The 23,141-nt window shown below is 34.1% G+C and overlaps 1 protein-coding gene across 2 annotated transcripts in view; it reads right to left on the reverse strand.

Annotated features, from left to right (window-relative positions):
• LOC145260322 (ESF1 homolog) overlaps positions 1–23,141 on the reverse strand; it is a 48,634-nt gene that overhangs the window by 25,451 nt on the left and 42 nt on the right. The window contains exons 1-6 of one of the 2 annotated variants that reach the window (XM_080118211.1): positions 22,949–23,064; positions 20,316–20,914; positions 14,653–14,775; positions 11,496–11,573; positions 4,723–4,919; positions 327–462 (exon numbers count right to left, since the gene is read on the reverse strand). In XM_080118211.1, the coding sequence (XP_079974337.1) occupies positions 327–462; positions 4,723–4,919; positions 11,496–11,573; positions 14,653–14,775; positions 20,316–20,886 (1,105 nt within the window). In that variant the 5' untranslated portion in view covers positions 20,887–20,914; positions 22,949–23,064. Of the gene's footprint in view, positions 1–326; positions 463–4,722; positions 4,920–11,495; positions 11,574–14,652; positions 14,776–20,315; positions 20,915–22,948; positions 23,065–23,141 lie in introns of those variants that run through there. The other variant, XM_080118210.1, reaches the window with a different exon arrangement.

The following is a 23,141-nucleotide window of genomic DNA, read 5'->3' on the forward strand; positions in this document are numbered from 1 at the left end:
TTAAGCTTCGTGATTAATTGGGAGACAATGGTTGCGCAATTCCCAACCACACCTCTCCTGAATCGGCACTGTTTGAGTCCAGTGGCAAGGAGAAGTGCTACTAGACGACTGAAAACAATGCTGAGATAAGTGGAGAGTACATACACACCTGGAGTTCCCAAATAGTCATTCATTTTAGTACTAACCAGACTCAACGTTGCTTAACTTTGGTGGTCTAACGGGAACCGGTGTGTCAACATGATTATGTCATATATTGGTCAGATACTTATAGTATGCGGTCATGATGATACAAAGACTAAAAAAGTTGAGAAGTCAAACAGATTTACCTTCACTATTTTCCTCATTTGCTCGGGTTTCATCTTCAATAAACGCGTCATCATTTTGGGCAATTTGGGCCAATTCTGCGGGTCCTTTTGAGATTTCTTCTTCCAATCTTTCCTTACCAAAATCGGAGAGAAAAATCTAAAAATAAGTGGAAATCATTATTTTTAAGAAACATTTTAACCTTTCATAACCAGCCATATTTTTTTTTTGAAGCTTCACTTAATAAATGATTAATTTGGAGTGTTTTTTTTTTCTTGATTGGATATGAACACTGTAAAACGGAGAGAAAAGACATGAAAAAATTCAACACGGACTTTTTATGTACAAAAAAAAAAAAAATTAAATAAGGTTTCATTTTGAATTTTGAGTGAAAAACAAATATGTACATATTAAAATAATGTATTGTAATTCTTTTTTTTTTAGTCTGACTATAGAATTTTATGCACTGATGAAGCCTCCTCATTATATTTATATATTTACTAGCAGGACCTGTGGAAATTTCACCGCAGACTCTTTCATCTATAAATATAAAAGCGAAAATGTATGTATGTATGTATGTATGTTCGCTTTTCCTCGATGTCCACGAAAGGCTTCTTTCAAAGAAGCGCTTGCTCGCTTCACAACTTTTTAAAACTTTTTATATCATCTGTAAATTGTAATATCTATGAATTATCCACGGAGCTCGCCTCTCTATTTAATTTTATTCACTTTCAAACGTTAATTATTCCACATTTCCCGCATCGGCACGCGTTACATTCGGTTTTCAGTATAAAAAAAGCGAACCTTGACTCTAATCACAGGCCCAGAGCCAGTTTGGTCAATGTCGACTTCGTCATATCAGACTGTAGCTTTCATTTCGCTCATCCTAATAAACAGGGAGTGGATTTTTAAAAACAAACAAACCGATTTATCCCGCACAAAATCGTAACTGCTAAATACCTATCACCGTCACGTCAATCAAAAACACGCACCTGTTTTTTTAAAAACACTTTACTATTTTCCAACTGCGCGTCCTCAACGCTTCGGGTTTTTTTCACATACCCCGAAAAACACCCGGGCAATGCCGGGTACCCCTCGCTAGTCTATAATATAAATCTCACTTGTCTGTTTAAATGTATGTATGTATGTATGTATGTATGTATGTCTACCTAAAACTTTTGACAGAAGCGACGGATTTTCACAAGATCAGTATCATTTTGAAGCTCAACGTCTCGGATGACAAATATCGAAAAATTGTCCAAAAACATTAATTCCTTCACCTACAACTGGGCAGGAGTTGAGTTTTTGCGAGCCATTTTTGCAAGTCATCATAACGGTTGGATTAACTTTGCTTAATTTTAACATTCCGAACTTCCGGTCGTGTCATAGAGTAGAGGTAAGACGTCAAATTTTTTTTTTCTTTTTTTTCCGCTTTCGCGTCACAGGTTCAAGCCTGCCTACTACCACTTTTTTTTTTTTTGTTTAACACACATTTCCAAACACCCGGGCAACGCTGGGCACTCAGGCTAGTATATAATATATTGATGTTGGCATTCTGTGGATGTTCAGCATAAATGGAGATGCCCTCATATTATTGTAGCTCTTTTGTTAAAACTGGAAAAGTATATTTACCTACGCTAACAGTGATGCTTGACATAGCCCAATCGTAAAATACGCTTAAATATGATATTTTAATTTATGCAGATTTCATATATACTATTATTATAGAGTTAATGTTCTATCGATTCTTACATATTATAAAGTTGTGATTTAAAAAATACAAACATATATCCATATGACTTGGGTGCATCAGCTTGAATCTAAACTTATGAAAAAAAAATATATGTATATATATATTAGTGATGGGGCAATTCCAATATTTTTCCTGATTCCGATACAATTACCGATTCTGATACTGATTCCTTAAAAATTTCTAAATATTTAACAATAAAATTGTCATTTTGTCCCGATTACCATAAAAGCATATGTTAAATGTGCATGTATTTTCTCAATCGTAAAAGTACGCTTGTGGGGGGGGGGGGGTGATTTACAGATTTTAGTTTTATTAACAGTTTAAAATCAATAAATATTTATTATTCTTTTATTACTACCATAAGTGGACGATTTTGTTTTAAACAAAATCAAATAAAAAATAATAATTAAAGGAATCATTTTGGCACAAATTTTTAGATTCCAATACCGATTCTAATAACCTGAAAAGTACCAAGTTTTTAATTCCGATTAATCTCAACACTCATTTATATATAATTTGAGTTCCTTCAGCTATAATCCAAACCAAAACCAAAACCAAAACTTATGAAGAATTCTTGGTAAAATTATTTATTACAAAAAAATGGAACATCATAACAATTAAAGTCACTCGGAAGAAAGAAGATGTAATCGTGACACAGAAAATAACACACTATCGTATTAATAATAAGATGGTATTAAAAATCATTTGAAGTGACAATATTTCAGATGAAATTTTTAAAAGAAATTTCTTTTTCCCCTCTCTCTGGCTTTCTTTTTTTCACTATCTCTTCCTGGAGCCCCCCCCCCCTCATTCTCTCTGGTTTTCCACCCCCCCCTTCTCCCTCTTTGGCTCTTTCTCTCTCTCTCTCTCTCTCTCTCTCTCTCTCTCTCTCTATCTATCTCCATCTCCTTTGCTATAATCATCTTTCATTCTTTTTAGCATCTTACATCAAGTGTCTTCATGCCTTGTCTGAAGTGATTTCTATAAAAAAAAAAAAGTCATTGAAAATCCATCAAAGTTTTAAATTTTCTTAAAAAAATTATTCACTTCACATTGCAAAGTTAGGCATAAAGTAAATTTATGCAAGAGAAAAAAACCTGCTCCGTCATAGAGCACTCTGGAAATAGCCAAGAACGAATCTGTCAGCATTTCTCAGTATTATACTTGAACTTACAATTTGATCTGTGTGCCTCTCAGAGAGAAATGACCTTTTAGGTTCTAAACAGTGAGACTTGTGTTTTGATTAAACCATTATACACCTGAAGAAGGAGGTAAAACCTGGGAGAGTGCACTTTCTAGGGTTGAGATGGACGATACTTCATCCCAACAAGAGATCTGATCCCCATCTGGCATCAATTGGGATGGATGGCTCTCGTCTGGGAGAGGCCCCTTGTTTTGACAAGCTTCTGGGTTTGACCTTTACTCCTGATCTGAAATGGAACACGTACATCAAGTCTGTTGCCAAGATCGTTGGAAAGATGGTGGGATCCTTCTACTGCTCCAGAAGATATCTCACTGCTGATGCAATTCTCTATCTGTATAAAAGCCAAGTACGTCCAAGGATGGAATACTGCTGCCATATCTAAAAACAGCCTATCCTGCCTAGACAGAGTACAAAATAGACTTCGTGGCTTAGTGGGGGATGCCCTTTTCTCTACCTTGCAACCTCTCTCCCACAGAAGAGACGTTGCGAGCCTATCCTTGTTTTATCGTTATTTCCATGGCAGGTGCTCGTCTGAACTCCAATCTCTGGTCCCCCCCCCCCTTGCCAATCTTTCACGAAAAACACCCGTCTAGCTGAATCCAGTGAAAAATTCCCCTCACTCTTTATCTGTGCCTAAATCAAAACGTGGATTCCATGAACAAAGCTTCTTTCTTAGAACTGCACGCTTGTGGAACTCTGTTCCGTCTGCCTGCTTCCCACCTGACTACAACCTGGATGTTTTCAAGTCCAACGTTAACAAATTCCTAATGAACAGCCCCCTTAAGTAAACACTTCACCAAATCTCCACACTAACGTACTGTACTTGCAATAACCTTTATCCCTGAGCGGCTTCCGGGCCTTGATAAGTGGTGAACACTATGTAAAAAAATAAAAAATAAAGATCAAAACTAGTTTTGAAACCTAGTAGGTGATGCCCTTTTCTTCTTCCTGGAGCCTTTTTCGCACAGAAGACACGTTGTGAGCATGTGTCTGCTCTATCGTTATTTTCAGAGTAACTGCTCAACTGAGCTCCAATCTATGGTCCCTCCTTGCCAAACTTTCACAAAAAAAAAAAAAAAAAAAAAAAAAAAACTTAGCTGGCCACAACCACTAGCAATATTTTCCCCCCCACTCTATCTGTATCTAAATCTGAATGCAAATTCCATGATCAAAACTTATTTCCGAGAACTACCCACCTGCTTTCCTACTAACTACAGCATGGTCATCTTCAAGTCTAATGTAAACAAGTTCTTGTTGAGTCATTCCCTTAAATAATCAAATTCTACCCAATTCCCACCACTAACGATTACTACGTTGTTGTCTCGATTACCACCATACACTCATTAACCCTTATCCTTGAGTGGCTTTCGGGCCTTGATAAGTGATGACTTCCTTATAAAAAAAAAAAAAAAAGGATCCAAGGAATGAGATAAAATAAAGAAAAACATTCTCTTTTACTCACCTTGATGGAAAGAAGTACACCTTCAGGTGGTTTAAAGGAATTAACGACCACAAAAATGTCTTCCGCTGTGAGGTTATCCCAGTCCATGTTACACGCAGCCAAGCGTCGAGTCAGATCCGACGTTAAAGGTACGTCTTTGTCAAATTCTCCCCAGTCATGAACAATCTCTTCAACCGCAGCAGGAGCAGTCTCATCATCTACAAAATGACATCATCATTTTTTTATTTTTGGAGAGAGGGGGAGAGGTAGTGCCCATTTTATTGTCACAAGATCATCTTCCCAGGCATTATCTCTTTCTTTTTTGGGGAGAGTAATGATAAATGATGTAACAGAACACAATCCATGTGTGGCGATCAATTGTAGTTTAGGAACTGTTGAAAACTTCTTTTTTTTTTTTAATGTGCAATCATTTATATAGATTTGAAACCACATGAATTTAAAACCAGTTGATGCAAAATAAACAACCTATTGATGTCGACTTACAATTATAGCAACCATCAGGTGAAATAATTCCATTTTACTAAAAAAATAATTTAATAATAACATTATTAATAACTGAAAAGAAAAAACGACTATCGGTGAGAAAAACTTTTTCTCAGAGTTCAAATCTATAGGCTTTGAAAGCAAAGTACATTTTTATTTCAGCAGAAAACTATCATCAAAGTAAGATGATCGATCCTGAAACTTGATTTAAAAATTAATAAACTTGTCTGAATTTCTGATACTTTTTAAAGAACACCAACATGAGTGTTATACAAAAGAACTTTGTATTATTTAGCGGCCATCTAGTGTTACGCAGCAGGGGCGTATTTTATGTGCGTAACGGGTGTATATGTATTCTCTATGTATATAAGCGTTGTATCAAATTATGTGGATGTTATGCTGTTGGTGGCAGGCCAACTCTTATAGATGTATAACTTGTGTTATGATGTTGACATGAAATGATGACGTGGACGTATTGACAAGATATTTACAAAGAGGGAGAGACAAACTCGTACAACCGAATGCTTGTACATGACAATAAGAGGGAGACGAGTTCTTTAATGAATGATGAAGAGAATATATATAATACACCCGTCTGTGCATTTAAGATGTCGGATGATGATGGTATGTTCAACAGTGGACAGTACATTTAAAACAATTCATTTTAAACAACAAATAAACACATACCTAGTTGTTCAAAGACGACATGACACAATAGTTATCTTTATATAGAACGGCATTTATTCACTGGTTCCAGACGGACATTTTTACAGATTACAACGTTCTATTCACATTTTGGCTATTTTGTAATATGCCGCTTTCTAGCATCATAAGAGACTTCTTCTCTCGACTTCTAAGTCCCGTCTGGATTATCAGATGTCTCCTCTACAACTCCTCTCTCAACTAACTAGCAGGGACGCCCGGTGTAGCCCGATCGTAAAATATGCTTAAATATAATATTTTAATTTATGCAAATTTCATATATCTATAAAAGTGAATGTCTGTCTGTCTGTCTGTGTACATTTCCCTACACAATAACTCTCTCAATTTTCAGTCTACAGACTCGAAATTTGATATACAGGGTACTGAGATTTGGGGAAATCTATGTGATCAGTGTTCGGCCAGAAATTTGGCTGTTAAAGCGTCAAAGTTCAACAATTTGACCTTTGAGAACTCTACCAAACTCCTCCGACAATTTTGTGTCTAAACACTTGAAATTTTAGATATAGGTTCGTTGGACATGGATCTAACTTAATAACTTGATTTGAGCCCAAAACAATAAATGTTAAGGGGTCATAATAGGGGGTCAAAGTTTTTTAAAAAATTGACCGTTTTTTTTGTTTTTTTTTTTTGCTCAGCATACACCCTCAAACACCCAGGCAACGCCAGGCACCCATGCTAGTATCATTATAGAATCAATTTTCTATCGATTCTTATATATTATAAAGTTGTAATTTAAAACATAAAAAATATATTCATATGACTTGGGTCCATTAGCTTGAAATGAAACCAAGACCAAAACTTATGAAGAATTATTGGTAAAATTATTTATTACAAGAAATGAAAGGTCATAACAATTAAACGAAAATCACTCAGAAGAAAAAAGATGTAAGCGTGACACACAGAATAACACACACGCTATCGTATTAATATATAGATAATTATAATAATAATATCGTATTAATATATAGATAATTATAATAATAATATCGTATTAATATATAGATAATTATAATAATAATATCGTATTAATATATAGATAATTATAATAATAATAATAATATTAATATCGTATTAATATATAGATAATTATAATAATAATATTGTATTAATATATAGATAATTATAATAATAATATCGTATTAATATATAGATAATTATAATAATATTGTTGTATTAATATATAGATAATTATAATAATAATATTGTATTAATATATAGATCTTACAATCAACTATTAGGAGGGCATCAACTATTAGGAGGGCATTTTTCATTTTTAATACATAAAACTAGTGGAATCAGAATTTGTTCAGCTATGGGTTCCTTACTCTGTGATTTGATGGAGGATGTTATAATTTTCTGACATCATGCATTGTGTTATAATAGATCATAGACTCTCAACCTGGGGGCCATGGCCCCCAAGGGGGCCATGGCAATAATTTAGGGGGGCCATGGTGGAATTTTCTTTTTTAATTGATTAAGTTGACAATAAAATTTTGTTACCTACATAATATTGTTACGAATGTGTGTGTACGTGTGTATGTATGTATGTGTGTATGTATGTGGGAGAGAGGTGATCGAATTATCTCAGTGTGGCCTTGGATATCAGCACGTAAACATGTGGGTATAATTGATTCTGAACCATACTGTATACTGTTTTACTTATTTTGTTCGACAATTATAAATGCGGTCGCTGTTTTCGTGTGTGAAATATTTGTGCACTTCCTTTATTATTTTCTTATTTTTTGGTATCATTGTATTCATGCTCATTCCCTACTCAGGTATTCCTGCTTTTTTTTTTTAGTGCTAATATTGATGTGACTCGCTATTCTTCTCATAATTTCAATTGGGGCAGTGCTTGTCAAAGGAGGTGTGTTCTTGCTGTAGAAAGTACATTTCAGCTTGCTAGGTTGAGTATGAATGTTTATCATCTTTACTCTCTCTGTGTATGTTTGTGTATGACTGTGTGTGTGCTTAATGTGTGAGTCCATGGATGTATTATGTATGTGGATATTTGTGTGTTTGTCATTTTATCACTTGTCCTATTTATCTGTCCTTCATTATCATTCTTTTGTCTTATCACTTAATGTTTGTTCTGATGGTCTGTCTTCTTTATTTTCCCTAGATTTGCGATGGCTACTAGTGTTACTAAGAAGCGGAAGTACAGTGAAGAGTACATTAGCTACGGATTTACATCAATTCTCGCTGATGGCATCGAGAAACCTCAGTGTGTACTGTGCTTCAAAGTGTTGGGGAACGATTCTATGAGGCCTAGTAAGTTGAAGCATCATTTGCAGACCATCCATCCACAGTATGCTGAAAAAGACCCCGATTTCTTCAGGCGCCATGAAAGTAGTTTCGGAAAACAGAAACTGGATGCAACTGGTGCTTTCCAACAACAGACCTCAAGTGTAGTTGAGGCATCATACGAGGTTGCCCTTGAAATAGCGAAGCAAAAGAAGCCCCACACAATTGGTGAAACCTTAATTAAGCCATGTACTTTAAAGATGGTCAAGCGTGTTCTTGGAGATGCAAATGAACGTAAAATTCAACAAATTTCCTTGTCAAACGACACAGTGAAGCGGAGAATTAATGAAATGTCAGATGACATAAAGGAAAAAGTGATACAGGAGATCAAATCGTCTCCAGCTGGTATGTTTGCAATACAACTGGATGAGTCAACGGATGTGAGTTCGTGTGCACAGCTACTCGTGTTTGTTAGGTATATTTTCTTGTGTGATATCAAGGAAGAATATCTGTTATGTACACAGCTTGAGACCACCACAACAGCTGAAGATGTGATGGAAAAGCTATCTTCTTTCTTCAAAGCTAACAGGATCCCATGGGAAAATTGTTGTGGAGTCTGTACAGACGGGGCTCCAGCGATGCTGGGATCAAAATCAGGGTTCCAGAAGCGTGTCAAGGAAGTAGCTCCGAATGCCAAGGGGGTTCATTGTATGATCCATCGTTTTGCACTGGCGTCGAAAACCCTCCCTGATGAACTTTGCAAGATCCTGGAGGCAGTGGTCAAATGCGTCAACTTTGTAAAAGCTGGAGCTCTGAACTCTCGCCTTTTCCAGAACCTCTGTAGAGACATGGATTCGGAGCATGAAGCTCTCCTCTTTTACTCCAAAGTGCGCTGGCTTTCCAAGGGCAATGTTGTGAATCGAGTGTTTGAACTTCGGGGGGAGCTAAAATTGTTCCTGGAAATGCAAGGGAAAGATGATCTGTTGAGTCACTTCAATGAGGTTTTGTGGGAGCCACGTCTTGCATATTTAGCAGATATATTTGAGCAGCTAAATAGGTTGAATCTGAAACTACAGGGCAAGGAAAGAAATGTGTTTCACCTGATGGACTGTCTTCGTGGATTTCTTGCCAAGCTCCAGAATTGGCAAAGGAAAGTCGGTGCCGGGAATGTTGCCATGTTTGAAAACCTTTCAGCTGTCCTTGACGAGAATGAAGAAGATAGTCTGCTTGACCCATTACTTAAAACTGAAATCACCCAGCATCTGAGATCCTTGGAAAGTGAACTTAATATGTACTTCCCAGAATTCGAGGAGGAAGAAGGGAAGTTGGTAAGGAATCCATTCTCTGGCACTCTTGATATTACTACCATTCCCAGTGATGTTCAGGACGAGTTCCTTGATCTCAAACATGATTCTGCTGCCAAAGATCTCTATGAAGAAAAATCTCTGAATGTATTCTGGTGTTCGATGCATCAGTCATATCCAAAAGTCAGTGAGATTGCACTTCGACTACTCTTGCCTTTTTCAACTACCTATTTATGTGAGTCTGGTTTCTCCACCCTTCTACAAATCAAGAATAAGAGCCGCAACCGATTGGATGTGGACCCCGACATGAGATGTGCATTGTCAGTGACACAACCTCGGATTCGTCAACTGACTGAAAAGAAACAATATCAGCCTTCCCACTGATGTGTGATAAAGTATGCAGAGGTTAATTGAACTTTCTCCCATCCAAATCAAATTTGCTATTGTCTGCTAGTCTTTTGTAGTCTAGTGATGTAAGTTAAGCATATCACAGAAATCTATCAATATAAGATAATTATGACTGTAAACTTTGTAATAAAGCAAGGGTGTTCTCTTCATCAACATTTTATTTATTCTTTTTTTTCTGCGCCTTTTTTGGCAGGGTGGGATTTGGGAGAAAAATGAAGGGGAGCCACACGAATGTTGAGAATTCATGAAGGGGGGAATGGAGTGAAAAAGGTTGAGAACCACTGTAATAGATGATAACATCATTTTGATGACGTCATGCAATGTGCACGGAGACAAACAAAATAGCAAATAAGATCCATGGTGGAATTCTAGTAAGATATATAGATAGATATCATTAGTTTAGTTTGTTTTATTGCATATGAATAATTTTTGGAGGCACAATTTCGGTTGATGTTGCTCATATAAGGGAGATAACTCATGTTGAATTTTTATAAGGGAGATAACTCATGTTGAATAAAATGTTTTGGTGCAGCTACACTATAATAGCAAAATTAAAAAAAAAAAAAATTGATTAAAAAAACAAAACAATTGTATCTACAGAATATATCTAACATGTTTCCTATCTTTATCGTGAAAAAAACCCTCGCCATATTGTTTTGAGAACATGACATAACAAGGCAAGTAACTCATATTTATGATTGTTAAGGCGCAATTTATTAAAAAATTGGCAATAGTTACACACTATTTACCTCCCCTTGGAACTCTCCAGTGTTTTTTTAGCTAAACATTTTATTTCCGCTAATTTTTGTCAAAAAACATTTTTCTTTAATAATTTTAATAGTTGAAAGATATGACGATATGATGATGTCCAGCGAAGAATTTGCCACGTTCTGAACGAATGCTGACCATGCCAGATGGTTTACCGCAATATCAGAGGCAAGTGTTATCCAATCATGGTTTCAGTGGTGAACCTCCTACAGGCAAGGTTTCAGTGGATCAGCTTGCTATCATGCTTCACTGTTCTGAACCAGGTTTTCAGCTGACCTCCACATCGTTTTTTCCTTGTGGAGAAACTGATTCAATGACTTTGTAGATGGGTGATGACGAAGAATGTGACTGAACCAGCAAAGATGTCTTGAGATGAACCGCAACCAACAAACACGATGGATGCAATGCAAACAGTCGTAATTGAACACCTCCAGCTTTCATAGGTCCCTCGTTCCCATCGGCTACATTTCACAGCCGTACAATAGAATAGTGCAACTTGATATACGCAGATTTGTTTTAGTCTCTGTATGCCTAACATCAGATGTACTTCCCATGGACAGAGTTTCTTTCCAAGTATTTCCAATCTGTCAAACACATTACCACAAGACTGCTTTCCTACAGACTGCAACATGGTCGTCTTCAAACCTAGTCTTGAATTTTGTTCATCCCATTCATTGTTTTTAATACTCTCATAATATTCTGCATCATTCAACTGACAAGCCATATTATTGACCTTTATCCTTGAGTGGCTTTTAGCCTTGCTAAGCAGGCACTTAATTAGTAAGTTAAAAAAAGAAAAAAAAAAAAAAAAAAGGATTCATTTGATATGAAAACTAAACTCACCGCTTTCCGAGTCAGAATCCTCACTTGAGGTTGTTTCATTTCCAATTCCTCGAGCAAGATCAGGACCGCTTCCTAAACCTGTAAAAAAAAAAAAAAAAAAAAAAAAAAAGCAATAAATACTTCTATTCTATACATAAACATAAATATCACAGGAAATAAACACAACATAAGTAATAGACATGAGGTAAGATGAATGCACACATATGCCAATCAATGGCAGAAACTTTGGAAAACGACCTTCTTTCTCAATGTGTAAATACATAGTAACATTTAATGCTACTAAGACTAAGCTTCTTTCCTTCAACAGCTACAAAAAAACCTTCTCAACCACTGATTACCATGACTAATAATACACTACCTGAAAGCTCTTCATTCAAACTCCTTGATTAAACATTCACCGGCAACATGAATTGGAACAAATACATCGAGGACATTGCCAAGGTTGCTGCAAAGAAGGTGGGTTCTCTCTACCATGCTAGAAAATTACTCACACTTTAGAGTATCCGATATCTCTACCATTTGCCCATGTGATATGTAATCTATCCCGGGTTACGTAGAAAGAAAGAAAGAAAGGGAGAGAGAGAACATGAAAAAAAGAGAGGAAGATATCTTTACTCTTGCATACAAGTTAGTCTGGTTTCTGATTTTGGGCAGAGCAGACGCATCAAGATTGGCGCAAAAATGGGTTGGAAAAAAAAAAACGCTAAAAAAGTCTGAGTCAACAATAAGAGAGGTCACTCAGTTCAATTGTAGACGAAATAAAGTTATTTATTGCAAGAAAATCAGCATCATATTTTCGTCTTAGATATTCCTTACAGCTCATCAACCAGTGACGGGAAGAATCGATCCGAGAAGACCAAAACACAGAAGAAAAAGGTATGGTGAACTTTATCACATATATATATATATGCATACACACTAGATGCATTACGATTACACACATAGACACACGTAATACACGCAACCCTCCCCCCCCACTACACTACCCACGCATGGAGTATTGTTGCCACATCTGAGCTAGTGCATCAGCCACTAGTCTCTTGCTCTTCGTCAAGGTTCCAAAAAAGAGTCTCCAACCTAACAGGTCCCGCACTATAAACCAAACTCCAACCTCTGTCCCATCACTGAAATGTTGCATCCTGTTTTACAAGTATCTTAATGGAATGTGCTCCAACGAATTCAAGACACTTGTACCCCTTTGACATAAATACCCCTGACTAACGCAACAAGTAGCAAAATCCCACCCTACACTGTAGAGATCCCTAAATGCAGGGAAAGCCTTCTATTCTAACAGTTTCTTTTCCCTGAACTACTACCTGCTTTCTTGACTGTACTGGCATGCAAAAGTTCAAGTGTAATGTGCACAGACATCTCGTTGCTCAACTCCCTACATAGTATTACTGTAGATTTGGATTAGATAGCCCATGATGTCCAACTTAAATTGTGTTTTGTTTGGAATGAAAAAAACAGTTCAAAAAAGATCATTGTCGTAATATTCAGTTTAGCATTTGTTTTATATGCTGGCATGTGTTGGTCGGCTTTTAAGGATGGATTTTCAAATGAGGATAACTCTGGCCAGGTCTATTTATCATTCCTCGTATCCCTAAGCCTGTTTGAATGTGCTCCGATGAACTTACTGCACTTGTAATCATCCTCCAACATAAACAGCTCCAAACCACCCAACTAGCAATAAAATCACATTCCATTATTTTCTAGCGATCTTTAGATGTCTGAGATTTTTTAACTTTAATAATATCTGTCATAGTAGTGGCAATGTCTCGCTTAGGGGGAAAAAAAAAAAAAAAAAAAAGGATCCATGATGTAATAATTTATTGTTGAAATGTATTAGAGACTTTCTAAGAGAATTTAATTTCCAAATCTGTTAAATCAGAGTTTTTCTTAGCAAAAATCAGGGCCTTGTTTAAGAAGATAGGAGAAATTCATTGGTAATAATTGTTGATGCCAAGGGTTATAAAATTGAGGATATGTTTATGTTTTAGAGTAAGAAACCAATTAATTACAGAGTCTGAGTTTTGCCAGAGAGGGAGGCTAACTTTTTCTTTAATAGAGGGGATAATTCTATCTAAGATTTTCTTACTATATACATATACTTGTAGGGCGGAACGATAAAATTGTCGACCTAGAAAAGATGACATGATTCCATTTCCGTTTGATGAAAACCAGTTTTCTTTTTTTGTTGCGGACCATCTTTTAGTTGACCAGTTATGTACAAATCCCAAGAGCGATAGGAGCCTTCTATCGCGTCTGAAAGTGACACAATGTTGAACTAGCAAAATCGGAGATGTGCCGCTGTACAACTCATGCTCTCTACCGATCCAAGTTATGACAACAGGACCATTGCCAGCACCCTCAAAATGCATCGCTGGATTGACACAAATAATAGAAACATGCCCAGGGTGATAAAAACAAAGTTTCCAGCCACGGTTATGGTCTTTGGTGTGGTTTCAAGTGAGGACCACATCATGCCACCTCACATCTTTGAAGTTGGCTTGAAAGTCAACACCAAAGTTTATCTGGATTTGATGAAGAGTATGGTGATCCCTTGGTGCAATCAGCTGGCAGACCTTAGGTGTGGCAGCAGGACCACAAGTCCAAAGAGACCCAGGTTTGGCGTGAGAAGGAATTCTATGACTTTGTCACTGACCGCTTTCCTCCCCTGACCTGAACCTGCTAGATTACTTCGTTTGGTCATTCGAGAACATCAACATTAACTCCCACAACACCAAAGCCAGCGTGATCACCACGATCAGTTGAGTATCCGCCGACCTCCTGCCAATTCTTGTCGATGTCAGCTCGACTACATAATCAAGTTAATTGATTTTTTCAATAAAAGTTTTCAAATAAAGCTGCAGTGTTGTTTTCTTTAGGGCGACAACTTTTATTGTTCCATCCTGTACATAGTCATGGCTGATGGAACAAGAATATGTTGCCCACGTGGATTAAATAAAAGATTCCCTTTGAAAGTTAATACAGATTCCAGAGTTTGGCAGAAAGATTTCCATGTTTGGTAAGATACACCTGAAGAAGGTCGAAGGTTACATTGACGAAAAAGTTGTGAGAATTATACACAAGATGAGAAAAATCCAAATAAACAATCCTCATCTCAAAAATTAGAAAAAGAAAATAAAAAAAATACCAGATTCTGAGTCCTCAGATTCTTCATCTTCAGAAACATCCTCCTCTTCTTCATCCTTTTCATCTTCTTCCTCATCGTCTACTTCATCATCATTTTCCTCTTCCTCCTCCTCTTTTTCTTCAGCTAAAAGACAAAAAAATTATGAGTTATAATTTTTATTTTTGTAATACTTTTTATTTGGTAATACAATTGTTTGATATTTCTGAAACAATTGGATGCAGGGTCACAAGTAGAACTGTAAGCCTGAAATTAAAGAGAAACATATCACATGTAAAATAGAAGGAATCTAAAAAAATAGATAATGACGGGACTATCAATCTGGGTGTGCCAAGTCCAAATCTTGTCAGTCCCATTGCACTACTGTAACCCTGATTGTTGGTAACCTGTAAGTACTTAATTCTAGAAAAAAAATCAGGGAAACAATGCATTAATTTTCAAGTTAAAAAGTTAAACTTACTCAAAAAAATAATCTAAACCTACATATCTTTTTGTTAAGCCATTTGCAATGTTAAATAAAATTGATATAAATCCTATTGATTATTTCTGTTTTATCTAATGATATAAAAAAATTTGTAATTCATCTAATGGTATCAAAAATTTGGAATTCATCTAATGATATAAAAAATTTGGAATTCATCTAATGATATAAAAAATTTGGAATTCATCTAATGATATAAAAAATTTGGAATTCATCTAATGATATAAAAAATTTGGAATTCATCTAATGATATAAAAAATTTGGAATTCATCTAATGATATAAAAAATTTGGAATTCATCTAATGATATAAAAAATTTGGAATTCATCTAAAGATATAAAAAATTTGGAATTCATCTAATGATATAAAAAATTTGGAATTCATCTAATGATATAAAAAATTTGGAATTCATCTAATGATATAAAAAGTTTGGAATTCATCTAAAGATATAAAAAATTTGGAATTCATCTAAAGATATAAAAAATTTGGAATTCATCTAATGATATAAAAAATTTGGAATTCATCTAATGATATAAAAAATTTGGAATTCATCTAAAGATATAAAAAATTTGGAATTCATCTAATGATATAAAAAATTTGGAATTCATCTAATGATATAAAAAATTTGTAATTTATCTAATGATATAAAAAAATTTGGAATTCATCTAATGGTATCAAAAATTTGGAATTCATCTAATGATATAAAAAATTTGGAATTCATCTAATGATATAAAAAATTTGGAATTCATCCAATGATATAAAAAATTTGTAATTTATCTAATGATATAAAAAAATTGTAACTTATAGAAATCAAATTTTCTAAAATCAAATTTCTGTAAAAAAAATTGATTCACTAAAGTTTTCTACTTGGAAAATATTTGTTTTGGAAAATTAACTTAAAATTTTATACTTTGCCTACCAAATTGAAGAAATACCTTTTTTTATAAGATGGAACGATTTTTCAAAGTGAATTTAATTGACAGTGTGAATGGCGCAGACATTAAAAAAACAAGACTAAAAATTTGTTGTTGAAAAAAGCAAAATCTTTTTCATTAAAATGGTTACTTAATTCAAATCTACCTGCAAACGAAAAACAAACAAACAAATTAATCATTGTACAAGAAAAATAAGATATTATTAGAAAGAGAAAAAGATTAAAATTTATTTACATACTAATTTTGTATATATATATACAACTGATGATCCCTTAAAAAATATAAAAATTGGTATTATAGTAAATTTGAGAGTTGATGCAGTGATTGCAGGTGATTAAATGACTTACTGACTAGATTTTTTTTTTTTTTTTTTTTTTTTTTTTTTTAATGAATGATAAAAAATAATTTTTTGTGTGGTTTCAAATGTTAAAAACTTCAAAGACTATATATATATATATATATATATATATATATATATATATATATATATATGAAAATGTGTTTCAGGGTAAACAACTGATGATCCCTGAAAACTTAGGACTATTGTGAGTTTGTAAAAGTTGATTTTGTGATTGCAGAAGATTAAATGATTTACTGACAAAACAATTTTCCTACAAAGGACTAAAAACTAAATTAAAATAAATTTTTTTATGTAGGTTTTAGGATTAAAAGACTTCCAAGACTATATATATTATTAGAAAATATATATCGTTAGTAAACATTCCAAAACCAGAAATATATTTATATAACATTCAAATTATTTTATTGTTAAAAAAAAAAATGAATTTTTTTATAGATTTATAAGGGTTTCTGAGTTATTTGGTCAATCTATACCATTCAAAGAAACATGTGTAAGACGTACCATCGCAACAAAAAAATATTATAAATGTTATATAAATATATTTGTAATTTAGGAATGTTTACTAACGATATATATATCTGAAAGTGCAAATCGATTTTTATTAAGCCTAATTAAATGTGGCAATTTTAAAATGACTTTATTGAATACTAGCAAGGTGACCCAACGTTGTTCGGGATTCAATGATAATCAACAAATGTTTCACACACCCATATTTTTATTGTCATCAAAATCGATGAAATAGCCCATTTTTCAATCAAATCGATTGATTGCTTCCTCTAACTGGGAACCCATCACAGTGCACCGAGAGGAAGCTTCACATGCCTCTCACAGTGACTTGGTTCACAATATATTCTTGTCTATATTGCACTGTAGAGAACCCACTGTTGATTTTATAAAATAATTATGGCTTGCATTAAAGTTAAAAATGCAAAAGCCAAGTATCATGCTTCAATTGTGCTCTAAACAGAAATATTCATTTTGAATGTGACCTCGTCATATCAAAGAACTTACTGTTGATTTTATGTCTTGCCTTACTACTTGTGTGGTGATAATGGCTTGAATTTAAGTTTAAAATGAAAAAAATCAAGTACCATTGTGAAACATTCATTTTGACCGCGCCCTTGTCATATCAAAGAACTTAGTGCTGATTTTATATGCTGGGCCTTTTGAATTGTGCTATAATAAAACTTCTTAAATGCACTTGTGATGTTAGGCTGTGTAAGGTGTTAACTTTGGTCAAAATCACCTATTCCTTCATCGGATTTTTTCAATTATCGATACTTATCAAAGACATTCCAACACAGAACCTATCTAAGAACACTACCAGGCACATAAAGTACCTTTGTGTGAAATTTCATAAAAATTGACCCAACCGTTTTCGAGTCCATAGGGAATGAACTCAGACACACAGACAAAGTTCCTTTATTATATTTATTTATTATATATTATATTATATATTTATTATTCGTTATATCATTTATTTATTATATTATATTAGTAGAGATATACATTGATATTCACTGATTTTCAATGATTTTTTAAATTTTACAAAAATTCACTGATTTTAACTATTTTTGCTGCATAAAAACAAGCAAGTTTGGGATACTTACAATAAAAAAAATAATTAAATGGTTAAAAAATTCAAAACTTAAGTCCTTGTACCCCCTTCAACGTAAATAACCCCGACAAGCAGCAAAGTCCCACCCCTACACAGTAGAGATCCCTAAATGTAAGAAAGCCTTCTACTCTAATAGTTTCTTCCCCAGAACTGTTAGACTCTGGAACTCCCTTCCAGGTTCCTGCTTCCCCAACTGTACTAACATTCAAAAGTTCAAGTGTAATGTGAACAGACATCTTGCTGCTCAACTCCCTACATAATATCCATGCAATTTATGTCCCTGATAGTAGCCCCCTACATCAAAGTGGTACTGTGTCTTGTTTGAGGTGAAAATGGAATTTAAAAAAAATAAAAATTAAAAAAAAAAGAATATATATTTTTCTTTTAGTTACTTGATTTTACTAAATTCCAGGACAAAAATTCATTTAGTCTGGTGGAACGTTCAGGTTAACGTTGTTACTACAGACAATATTACTTAGATAATGTGAACGATCAATGTGTGCTCGCCATATGGAGGAAATTTTCTTTTGGCTTCAAATACTGTTATTTTGATTGGTTCTGTTTGTTTTATGGCATATCAACCCTTTTCAGGTTATTTAATGCCGAATCCAGTGATTTTGAAGAAAATTTTTTTTAATAGGATATATTTTTTTTCAAGTCGGTTTCTATTTGACTCATAGTTGGGACCCTAACGTATTACCACTTCGGGTCAGAGCAATGGCAATTAAAGGATGGCTCCACATTCCCCAAAGCCCTCAAGCTGGGGCCTCACCATCGGATATAGTTTAAGGTCATATTCAGGACCATGTTATTTTGAATATTTAGTCAAGGACATTTTGTAGGGTGAAATATCCTCATGCCAGGTTGTCCTGGCAAACCTTAGACATTCGAGGACAGTGTCTAGTAGGCATTGAAGTTTAGTCATTGACATTTTTACTACATTTTTTAAATTAATAAAAAAATTTTGTATTACTTGAAATTTTCATTAAAGGTTATGTGATCTGGAGATTTCTTTTAAGGCTAAAAATGAGCCACAATGGAAAAAAAAAGTTCAGAAGCATTCGTTTAAAGCATATTATTAGAGATCAAGCTATTTATTTTTTTATACAGTAAATCAATAGAAAAGCTTTAATTTAGACCGCATAAAATATACAGAAACACAACTTGTTTGATATTTAGTAATATAGACGACAAAACAAAAAATTAAGTAAATCCCATTGATTTTATTTGAAATTCAATTTTTTGATTTTGAAATTTCGCTATCATAACAACATTTTTACATTTTTTTTTTAATCACAGGGAAATAACTCTATATGAACAAATATGTTTTTTCAAGATGTTGGCTATTGGAAACCTTACAAACATCAACATCCCAAGTCAGAAAGCCTTCTACTCTAATAGTTTCTTTCCTAGGACTGCTAGACTTTGGAATTCCCTTCCAGGTTCCTGCTTCCCCAACTGTACTGACATGCCAAAGTTCAAGTGTAATGTGAACAGACATCTCGCTGCTCAACTCCCTACATAATATCCATGCAATTATTAAAGATCAAGCTATTTATTTTTATACAGCAAATCAATACAAAAGCTCCAATTTAGACCGCATAAAATATACAGAAACACAACTTGTTTGGCATTTAGTAGTATAGACAACAAAACACAAAAGTTGTCAAAAACAAACAAATCGAAAAAAAAAAAGAAAAAAAAAATTGTTACCAAAGGCAAGATAAGTTACTCTTCTACTTATCTGGATAAGTTTTTTTGTGTTTTAATTTTGTTTAAAGTGTTTATTTACCCCAAAGCAATGTTTCTTAATGCGGGCCCCCAGACCCACAAGTGCGCCTGGGGAATTTTGAAATAGTAAACAATAATTATTAGATGAAACCAATTTCTAAAGAGTAGGAAAAATTCCATTATCTCTTGGGCAAAAAAATGTACAAAGATGCACAACTGACTTTTCATACAAGATTCATTTCAACAGTTAACACATTGAATCTTCTTCATATGATTCATAGCACAGTAGAATTTAAGCTAGAATTTTCTTTTAATAAATTTAATCAATAAAATAAAAAATGAAATTAGAAGCATGTGAAAACAGATAGCAACATAATTTGATATCTTCAAAAACTGTTTTCATTAAATTCATTTAAATTAATATTGACTTTGTAGGAAGAAAGCTATTGATGACAAAGAAACAATAAACAGACTGGCTTTACTTCTTATATTAGATTAACCATGTGAGAGCAACATTTTATGTGCATATAAATATACGTACCGTCAATAACTTCTTCGACAATCTTTTTTTTAGATTTTTTTTTTATTTTCTTACTACTTGTTAACAATGCATCTTCTGTGTTTGATAATTTTCTCTTTCGTTGAGTATTATCAATTATTTTCTTCGTCAAACCTGTTCCCGTATTTTTGTTTTCTATCAAAGAATCATCGGCACTTTTTTCAGCGTCTAAAACGATTCCTGCATCAGTTTTACTGTCAGCACCATTACTGATCGATTTCTTAGCTTTTTTTTCTATTTCCTTTTTTGTATTCTTCTTCAATTGTTTTTCTTTCTTTTTTGACTTCTTTTCATCTTCGCTTGAAGATGAAGTGTCCTCATCCTCATCCGTTTCACTATCTTCGTCCTCGTCAGAAAGTTGGTAGTATTTCTGAAGGTTTTCACTTGTACTGCTTTTGATTGGACGCCCTCTTTTATCCACGGTGTATTTCAGAGAGAAGCGCTTGTCCTTAAACATTCCCTTGAATCTTTTGTCAATTTTCAATTTCCGTTCCTTAACTGGGACCCGCTGAAAACGAGGGTCCTTGAAGACGTGAGAAAATCGATCATCCATGTTTAGTCTTTTTTTTTTTTTTAGAAATCTGGAAAAAAAAAAGAAAAAAAAAAAGAAATAATAAAAGTACAAAAAAATAACTAAAATACGAAAACAATATAATTATTGGAACTCTGCACATAATGCCAATCCTCATGTTTTTAAGCGATCACATGTAAACAGTTTAAACAAGTAGATGGTAAAAAAAAATTTTTTCCACTGTGTTTTCTTTATTTGAGTGTAAAGCAGTGCATTAATGTGTACGGGTGTGTTTTGCATAGGTGTTTGTTATATGTCGATTTTTTTTCGCTTTAACAGCAAACGAAAAAAGAAAACATTAACTCTTGATTTTTTCAAAATATTTAATAACTGCAAATGTTTGATTTCAAGCCAATTTGAACATAAACGCAATCAATATACATCCGAAACTCTTTTGATTGTGACAAATTCAGTTGGAAATTAATTCTAATCATTTGTTTGTTTATTAAGATCGATGCCTGTTGTACCAACCCTTTCCCATAAAAACAGCGCTTCTGCATCCAAAAAAGATTTAACTTGGCTTGAGAGCAGGATGCTTCCTGGATGTGATTTTGATGGTGCCAGTCAACGAGCCCAGCAGCCAAAAGACCTCAATAGTAACGATAGTTCATATTTTTTCAACAAACTACTTGTATGCAAACCACAAACTACTTATATGCAACTAATACTGGCTGCCTGCTTCCTGAGACTACAAATATCAAACTCCGGTCACTCCTACGGCTTCCAGCACCTCCTGCAGCCCTCAGTAGCATTCCAGTGCCTGTAGCCACCAGGCTACCCATTTCAGTGCCAGTCAACGTCAGGTTACCCATTCCAAAGCCTATCAACGTCTGGCTACCCATACCAGTGCCTAGTGTCGTCTATCAGCCCCGTTCCAGTACCCACTGTCATCCTCCAGTGTGTACTGATGTCCAGCAGCCCTCTGTTCCAGTATCCAATGTCATTTGATTACCTCCTCCAGTAACGTTCCAGTGCCTGTAGCCGTCATGCTACAAGTTAAGGTTCTCTAGAAGCAAATGTCATCAGAACTTCTCAAAGCGTCCTAGAAGAAACACTTTTACCCACCTAGGAAGTTTAACTTATTTTTCTCACAATCCCTTAGAGTTGTACAGTCGATTGGTGCACCTGCACCTCTGTACCAGTGTACCACTGTACCACCCTAATGCAACACATACATCATACATATTTTTCTTTCTCCCCCCCCCCCAGAGAAAAGTGGATTAATTGGCAGATTTACCGTTTAATTGTACAAATAGTCTCGAAGCATTTTATATTTTATTCGCAGTTTCGTGTTAGGGGTGTCAACAATTCCTACAAAAATTCTGATACACCTAATATGTTACCGTGATATATATTCAGTGGGTTTCTAATAGTGTTCGTTCCGATCCCTACTGTACTCAAATATAAACAAACTTCTGTTTACATTAAGCGAGTTTTACTTATAAAATAAAACATATTTAACCATTTTGAACCCTCATCGTGCATTATTTCGTTTTTTTTATTATTTGTTAAACAACGTGGCTAATTTCAATTAAATTTTACGTAAACAAACTTCTGTTTACATTAAACGCTTTACTAGTGTCGATCGGAGAAGTCCCTTTTAGTGATTACATGTTTCGATGCTATTTGTACAACTAAACGGCAAATCTGCCGATTAATTCATAATCCAAAAATCACGTAAATTGATCAAATAGTTTTTGTTTTTTAACTAAGAAAATCACATTTTACGACTAAGTGAGTTGAGTTGCCGTGTTTTCATCGGCCATGAAATAAGGGAGAAACAACTCAATTCGAAGTATATAGACCAAAATCAGCCTTATACCGAATACAGTTTGGTATTAAAATCGTAAATTTTGATTTTTTTTAGTAAAAAAAAAAAAAAAAAGCTACTAGATCAATTTACGTAATTTTTGGAATATGACAAGTTCGTTCTATGACAAGTACATACACCATAAAGATTTTTCTGTGTGCGTGTTTTTAATAAGTGTCGTTCTAAATAAGTAATGAAATAAGTAAAAAAGTATAAAATGTATACAATGTTTACGTTCGACAAGAAAGTAAATATGCCCAATCTCAAAAAAGGGTTGATTTCATCTTGTTAAAAACAAGTTATTTCTGTTGTTGGTGATAATTATTACTTAAAAGATAAATTATAGGTAATAAATATTTGAAACAATCTCACAATATTCAAAGAAAACAATTAAAATCAAAAGAAAACCGTCAGAGAAAAAAAAAAT

The sequence above is a fragment of the Euprymna scolopes genome, chromosome 36 (genome assembly GCF_053919585.1).
Source record: "Euprymna scolopes isolate OS-2025 chromosome 36, ASM5391958v1, whole genome shotgun sequence".
NCBI lineage: Eukaryota > Metazoa > Mollusca > Cephalopoda > Sepiida > Sepiolidae > Euprymna > Euprymna scolopes.